Raw genomic sequence first — 7,369 nt, 5'->3', positions numbered from 1 at the left:
GAGCGCTGTCGGACGGGCTAATCGGGCCGAAACGCGACGCCGTCGAGCCCGTTCGGGAGCAGAAGCGAAAATGGCCGAAGGGGCGCCGTTTGCGTCCGGCTCCGAGAGGATGCCGGGGCCGCGGGGCGGGCCGCGGGGCGGGCCGCGGGGCGGGCCGCGGGGCGGGCCGCGGGGCGGGCCGCGGGGCGGGCCGCGGGGCGGGCCGCGGGGCGGGCCGCGGGGCGGGCCGCGGGGCGGGCCGCGGCAAGATGGCGGCCTCGCGGCGAGGTGAGGCGGTGGGTACGGTGTCGCGGAGGCCTAGGGGGTTCTCGGAGGTCGCCCCGGGAGAGGGGTTCGGTTGGTTCGGTTTCTCCTGGTGCGGGGAAGGCCGAGCTGCGGGTGCAGCTCGCCGGGGTCGTTAACCGGTGGACTTCATGTGTCCACAAGGTGAGATCCTGGCCCGGAGAACCCGTCCCGGGTCCGCGCCGCCGTTTCCCGTGAACGCGCGGGGCAGTGGAGCCACGGCGGTGAGGTCACGGCCCCCCCGAGGGGACGGTCGGCGCCCCCCGACCCAGCGGGCCGGCAGCGAGCGGGACGGGCTCGTCCGGGGCCGGCAGGAAGGGGACACCCCGGTTTGGAGTGGGCCCCGCCTGCGGGCCCAGTGGGACCGGCTTCTGGAGCGAAGGTTTGGATTCTCGCCGGGATTGCCGGCTCACGGGCTCCTGTCTCGGTGGCGCCCTGCGCGGGGCGGCGGGGGGCCGGCCGGTCGGCAGCCCATTCGAAGTCCTGACCGCTGGGTCTGTAAGAGCCCGCACCTCACAGCTCGTGGAACCAGAGCGAGGTACGCGGGCGGCCCCGGGCGCTCACTCGGCCGGATGGAAAAGGCCAATTTCCACATGTCAGCTGTCAGGCTCCGAAATTACTCGTGCGAGGAGAGGCTGGGACTAGACGGGAGCGGTGAGCTGGGCAGCTGACAAAGAAGCAGAGTCTGTGGTCTGAGCTTCAGACAGTTTCCCGGCACCGGGGTTCCCAAGCGCCAGACCTTTGTGCAAGGCCACGGGTACTGTGGTTCGCGCGTTTTCATTTGGTGGAAAATTACGTTGACACCGGAGCGATCCGCTTCACACCCCTCGTATATCACCCAGGGAAAAAACGTTCTTCCTCTTTGCTTTCACGTTTAACTTCTGACGGCCACATCGTTATTACAGTGACTGATTGACAAAAGATGCGAAGTTCTAAAAGCCACGGTTCTCTTTAGTCAGAATGAGCCTCTAAATCGTTAGCGCAGCGTATCTAATTGTAGCTACCCTTCATGTCAATTATTTAAATCCCGTGGCGCTGAAGGTTTTTCAACAGCATTTTTTCCCTGAGCCCCATCATCTCAAGCATAACAATGGGCAGCTGGCAAGTAGATCTGAAGTTCTGAAGCGAACTGTCAAGAGAAGGGTCAGAAGGGAGCAAAATCCCGATCAGCGTGAGATCCACCCACATAATGACAGGTATCGAGGCAGCCTAGTTTAGCTTGGGCCTGGGAAAAGAAGGGATCGGGTTTAGAGAGTGCCCTTCCCATATCGCGATGAAGGTTTATTAATGATCTGTGCTCGGCACCCTCTGAGGCTCCCCGTGCTCAGCACATACTGCCTCTCCATCACCGGTGTCCTGTGCTGACCCAGGTAAGACCCCCACCTAAGTGAGGCTCCCAGAGGACCTCGAGTCTGCCAAGGAAGCAAAGGCTCACCCAGGCTGGGAGTTTCTCTCTTGCCCCCTGGGGACTAAGAAGGAAATGGAGTAGGAGAGAGCACCGTCCTGCTCGCTGCTGGCAAATTCTGAGTCGTTATTGGCGCGTCACCGTACACTGTCATCTGAAGACGCGGGCAGAATGTGTAACTGCTGTGTGGCGGGAGAGGGTTGGAAAGGGACTAGATTGCTGGCTTAGGAGATTCTTATTCGGGGAGGGACATTTGGGGCCATGAATAAAATTCCAGAGGAAAGCAAACGTCTATTATCAATGACAGAGACTTGTAACCTGAATCAAAAAACGTTTTCATCTATGTACGTGTGGCAGATATGAGATGAGAAAAGCTGTGTGTCTGGTTTCTCTCCTGGCATCTGGCCTCAGGTGTGGATCTGGGCTTCGCCTGTGGGTACGCCCTGACTCCCAGCCTCAGGTTCAGAAAAGCAGATGGTCAGATCCTCCCTGGAGGGACAGTGGGTGCAGAGGTGCTGGAAAGGAACCTAGCTGCGGGCCATAAATCCGCGGCGACAGGAGAACAGGCCGCTGGAGCATCCTGGTAGGACTTGGGACCTCTCTGACTGTACCTTCTCTTCCAGGGAGAGCTTCCTCCACGGTGGTATCCCGCTGCTGCATCCCTGTGGACCTCCGTCAGCCCAAGACTCAGGCCTCCCAGGCCCCTGAAGTCGGCTCTTGGCCCCTGCCTTTTGCTGCTTTAAGCCCCCAGCCCCCAGCCCCACCTTCCCTATAAGTTCTGAGTAGTCATTCCACTGAGTGGGAAGGGTGTCCACTAACAGGTGGAGAGAGTTGATACAACCTCCTCCGCTGGTGCCTCCTGCCCAGCCCCTCGCCGAGGGGTGGCTGCCTGACTCCCTCCGGGCCCAGGGGGGCAGGAACGCGAAAACCCCTCACTTGGAAAACTTACAGACTTGTTTTAGCGTAAACAAACATGAAGTGTTCAGAGCTCAGGAAAGTTGCTAGTGGGTATTAAACTGCCCCCCAAAAGAGAGAAAGACATTTTCTTTGAAGAAAGTGAAAAAGGTCACTTTTTGCTCTCAATGTTATAACTGGGACCTAGGTCAGGGTGATGCCACCTGAGGAAGCCTGGGGTGCCGAGGCCGTCCTGCCTGCGGTCGCCAAGGATGTGCCCGGTCCTCTTGCTCTAGGCTAGGATGTCCCCTGGGGGGAAGCCCCAGCCCCACCCCGGAGCCCACAGGAGCCCTGCCAGGTGTGGTGGCACCAGGAGGGGTGTCAAAGGAAGCCAGGCAGGGGGCCGTCGGCCACGTCTTCATGGCCACCCGCAGGTGCCTGGGCTGGACCCACGTGTTTGCAGGGCCTCTGGACAGGTGGCGGAGCAGCCCCTTCTGTCCACTCTCCCCAGGTGGGTGCCCTTGGGCAGGGTCATTTGCTGGGCCTGAGAGTCCTTAACCGCTGGCCAGCTCTCATCGCTCCCTCTTCAGATGCTGCTCTATCTGAGTGGAATGTACTATGCCCTTTATTTCCTAGCTATGCTCCTGCTGGCCGTGTATAAAAGTAAGTCTCGTGCGAAAAGGCAGCTCAGAGGTGTGGGTACCCTGTGTCCTGCAGCAGGGGCTCAGCTTCGTTGGCCGTTTTTCTCCAGGCCAGGTGTTCACTTATCCTCACAGTTACCTGGTCTTCGACCTGACTCTGCTCTTTCTGATGGGGATTCTGGAAGCGATTCGGTTGTACTTCGGTGAGTTGACTGAAAACCACGTAGTACTTGAGATTGTTGCTAGGTTTATGTGTGAACCTTTACACGTTGATCATTTTGTAACATGGTTCTTAGAGACACTTGATTTGAACTGCTCACGCATGGTTTTGCAGGCCTCGCTTCACAGTGTCATTAAGTATTAATTTGTCCAGAAGCTTTGTCCACAAGACGAAGAATATTGGCCACGTCCTTGGTGGGGATGCTTCCTGTTTGGAAGCATGTTGTACACAAGCTGCTGGGTAACAAACAGCACTGAGGTTAGAACCCAGCTCAGTCATCAACCCTGGGGCCCTAAAACACTCACCCCCACCTCCTTCCTCCCCGTCCGTTGGCCTCAGTGGTCAGGAGGAGAAGGATCTGGAAAGTTCTGTCAGGACCCCACCAGGGCAGCCGGGCCTGGAGGGTGAAGGCTCCCTCGCCTCCCCAGTGCGGCTCCTGGAGGCCCCCAGCCAGAATCTTGCTCGGCCGACTCCCCTCACGTCCTGAAGCTCAGACAGTATAGGAGCCCCGAGAGAGCTCCCCCGCTCCCTCCACAGCTCACCATCAGGGCCCACGTCTCCCCATTCCCAGCCACAGGCACACAGACGTGAGCACATCTCTTCTAAACGGGATCACGCTGTGTGTTCCGCTGACGCGTCTGAGAAACACTCCTGCCTCTGGAATGGCTGATAGAGCAGCCGGCACATCCCGGGCCCCTGCACACGCACACCCTCGACACAGACGAGCCCGTGCCCGTGGGAGGGTGGCAAACGGCACTAGAGTCGCTGGGCATCCGCAAGTCCCTCACGCTCCAGGGGCACCCTGGGCACCGTGGCCGGGACAGCTGGAGATGAGCGTCTTCCATGCTGACCCATTTGTTTGTAAAATGTGCAGTTGCTTTGTTTTTTGTAAATGTGCGTGAAATTTTCCACGACGACCTTAGCCCAAAGTGAACTATTTTTGGAAATTTTAAACAAAATCTCAGTCAATGTGGAATTAGGAAAAGGTGTCAGAATGCAGTTGGAATTGTCTTTAGAAAACCAAATTCCCTCTCCCACCCACACAACTGACCCAAAGACCGAGAGTAGAACATCACAGCCTCGGTTGGCTTTCTTCCTCACTAAGGAAGACATGCCCCTTTTTGTGTTTGCTTTCCGACACTTTGAAGAGTCCCCTGCAGTGGTCACAGTGGGATCTTTCACTCAAGTCCTCAAGCATCACATGGTGGTCAAAGCTGGCGCGGGTCTCACGGCCACTCTCGAGGGGGTCAGCGCTCCCGGGCCCGTGCGTCCCAAAGCCCGGCGCTCACCCAGCACGTCTGTTCTGCTTTCCAGGCACCAAGGGCAACCTGATGGAAGCCGAGGTACCGCTGGCCGCCAGCCTGGTCCTCACGGTGGGCGGTGCCCTGCTGTCCGTCTACTTCCTGCTCTGGCAGACCCTGGTGCTGTGGGCAGACTCGGCCCTCAGCGCCGTGCTCCTGGCGCTCCACGGCCTGGAGGCCGTCCTGCAGGCAGTGGCCATCGCTGCCTTCGAGGGCTAGGTGGGCGGTGCCCGGCCCGCGGGACAGCCCTGGGCAGGAGACCCTCCTCAGAGCCAGACTGTGCCCCAGCCGTCACCTCCCCCACTGACGGTTGCTGAGCGGGAAGGACATCTTCGTGCTGACCTGCCTCGGTGTTTGTTAGAGGGTCAGATGGTGTGGAGGGTCTGTGAGGCGGAGGTGGGGTCGGGAACCAGGGCAGAACAAGGTGCTGGGCAGGGGCTGGGTGTGGCGGAAGCAGGGGTGGGGCTGTCCCGCCGGTCTGTGGGGAATCGCGGGGACATCTCGGGCTGGTGGGGGTCTGGCTTCAGCAGCCACCGACATCCGGGGTGCAGAGGGGAACGAAGCCTTCGGAAGGCAGGCAGCCAGGCCAGTGCCCTCGCGGTGTCTGTGGCATCTCCTTCTCAGGCCGGGATCAGCCATCTCTGCTCTCCCTGCAGCTTCAGGGTGGCACAGGGACCAGGGGTCCTGCTCTGTGGGCTGAGCCCCGGGCAGGTGGTGCACTCTGCCGCGCACAGGAGGCACCTGCCGAGGGCCAGGCAGCTCGGGGCTGGGGGGTTTCCCCTCAGCCTTGACACCTTTCCCTTGGGGGTTCTGGAGAAAGGCGAAGGTGACCTGGAAGCCCCAGCACACAGCAGGGGAGGAGAGCTGGAGAGTCCCCCGTAGGGGTGCTGTCCGGCTCCCAGGCCCTCTGCAAGTGCTCCTGGAAGGGGTCTGCGCCGATGTTTTCTAGTGACTTCCCTTGGCCTCAATTTCACATTTTCTAAGTCTCGAGTAACGTTGTGTTTGAGCACCTGGATAGTCTCTCTTCACGGTATTTTTAAATAAAGAAGCTTCTCTACCTCTCTGAACTGCTCCTGGCTGCAGCCACCTGTCTCCTCCAGGGTTCTCCCTTCATCCCTCAGGGCACAGGCCGCGTGCCCGCTGCAGGCCCCACGCAGCAGCCCTGGAGCTGCGCTCCGCCAGCCTGGGCCTCCCCGGGGCTGGCCTCAGTGAGGGGGACTGGTGGTGTCATCCTCGTCAGTCTTACCCTTAGGCGGCCAGTGGGAGCAGAGAGCTCTCTGCGCCGCCAACTTCTTTAGCTCAGGACCAGCGTGCGCCTCTAGCCCCGAAGGCCAGTGGGGGCGTCCCCCTGCTTACCCTCCTGTGCGCTCATCAGGGCTCCACCCTCTCCCGCCCACATGGGCTCGGGGAGGCCGCGATGGCCACACCTGCTGTCTTTGGGAAACTCAGCCCCTCCCCTGCAGACCCAGGCAGCAAGATACCTGTTGTCCTCCCGGTTCACAGCCTGCCCGAGAGTCTGGGCCAGGCCCTTGGCATCCCCATTGCTTTGGCCACGGGACATACCACACCCAAGGTGGCCACGGAGCAGCCTGGGACTCGAGGCCCCCGACTGCATTCTTGAGGGCGTCAATGCTCCCAATCACGTTGATTTCAGAAGCAGAGAACTCCCACCTCAGCTGCTCCCCTCCCTGCGTGCCTCCCACGTTTTGCCCTTTCAGGCTCAGACTCCTGGAAGGGCTGGCGTGCCGTCTCCTCTGGGGACATCGTCAGCAGAGGGGAGACAGAACCAGGAAGCCAGGCCTTGCCAGGGCTCTGCGGCAGGGCGGGGCTGGAGGACAAAGGCCACTCCCTGTGCCCCTGTGCGAGCTCACCAGTAACACCCCAGACAGGCAGCAAGGCCCTGGCGATATGGGGAGGGACAATGCCGCTGGCCTTCCAGGACACTGTGTCTCCTTAGCTGGGGCTCCTGGCAAACACCAGCTGCGCGGCCTTCTAGGACCACGTCCTGGCACACCTTTCCTGCTCCCCCCACCCCAGGACAACAGCGGGAGCCTTGGGGTGCCTGGGGGTGCCCACCACCACCTGGCCTGCCCTCCTTACCCAGCTTGGTGGGCACGGCCATCCTGGGGATCAGTTCAGCAGGAGGAAAGACAGAACGACGGGCAGAGCTTGGGGGCTGGCCTAAAGCGGGGGTCACTGCCCAGAGTGCCCTCACACCAACGCTGCCCTGGCACTCAAGGACAGCATGTGCCACAGGCGTCCCGACGCCCCCCTCCCTGGCCGTGGGATAACCCCGCTCCTCAGGAGGTGCCCACACTGGGCTGGGCAACACAAGGAAAGAGACTTCAGGAGCTCCTAGGTCGTGGAGGAGGTATCCCCGCCCCTGACCTGGCAAGCTCAGGGAGCTGGACTGCAGGGCCTCTGGCCCACGGTCCTACCTTTGAGACTCACTCAGACTAAAGCCCGGCCCTAGCGCTCCCTCCAGACCAGAGGGACCCCAGTGGAAGAGGATGGGACTCGGCCCTGGGTCCTGGGGCACCTGAGGCTGGGGGCACCTGGCAGGGGCAGGTCTGACCTCCTCAGGACTCCACGCCACCCCTCTGGGGTGCAGGCAGCTGGGCTTGCC

At 61.0% G+C, this 7,369-nt stretch overlaps 1 protein-coding gene across 6 annotated transcripts; it reads left to right on the top strand.

Moving 5' to 3' along the window:
• Positions 1-229: 229 nt before the first annotated feature.
• Positions 230-5,810, top strand: TMEM80 (transmembrane protein 80). Of its 6 annotated transcripts, none has more exons than XM_032640046.1 (5): positions 230-267; positions 2,311-2,330; positions 3,151-3,244; positions 3,333-3,425; positions 4,757-5,810. In XM_032640046.1, exons 1-5 carry the CDS (start codon positions 249-251, stop codon positions 4,960-4,962), a joined length of 432 nt encoding a protein of 143 aa, XP_032495937.1. In that variant the 5' UTR covers positions 230-248; the 3' UTR covers positions 4,963-5,810. The 6 variants fall into 6 exon arrangements, with proteins under 6 accessions (XP_032495937.1, XP_032495939.1, XP_032495941.1 ...); XM_032640048.1 differs by having other exon boundaries at positions 2,311-3,092; positions 3,218-3,244; XM_032640050.1 differs by lacking the exon at positions 230-267 and adding an exon at positions 410-426 and having other exon boundaries at positions 2,311-3,092; positions 3,218-3,244.
• The last annotated feature ends 1,559 nt before the right edge of the window (positions 5,811-7,369 follow it).

The sequence above is a fragment of the Phocoena sinus genome, chromosome 8 (assembly GCF_008692025.1).
Source record: "Phocoena sinus isolate mPhoSin1 chromosome 8, mPhoSin1.pri, whole genome shotgun sequence".
Classification (NCBI taxonomy): Eukaryota; Metazoa; Chordata; class Mammalia; order Artiodactyla; family Phocoenidae; genus Phocoena; species Phocoena sinus.
The sequence above is the reverse complement of the archived record's forward strand: the minus strand, read 5'-3'. Positions and strand labels throughout refer to the sequence as shown.

What these genes read in the sequence shown, in the direction of transcription:
- TMEM80 (XM_032640046.1), top strand. An exon ending in CCTGCTGGCCGTGTATAAAA is followed by an intron (nt 3,245 to 3,332) that starts GTAAGTCTCGTG and finishes GTTTTTCTCCAG; the next exon opens with GCCAGGTGTTCACTTATCCT. An exon ending in AGCGATTCGGTTGTACTTCG is followed by an intron (nt 3,426 to 4,756) that starts GTGAGTTGACTG and finishes TCTGCTTTCCAG; the next exon opens with GCACCAAGGGCAACCTGATG.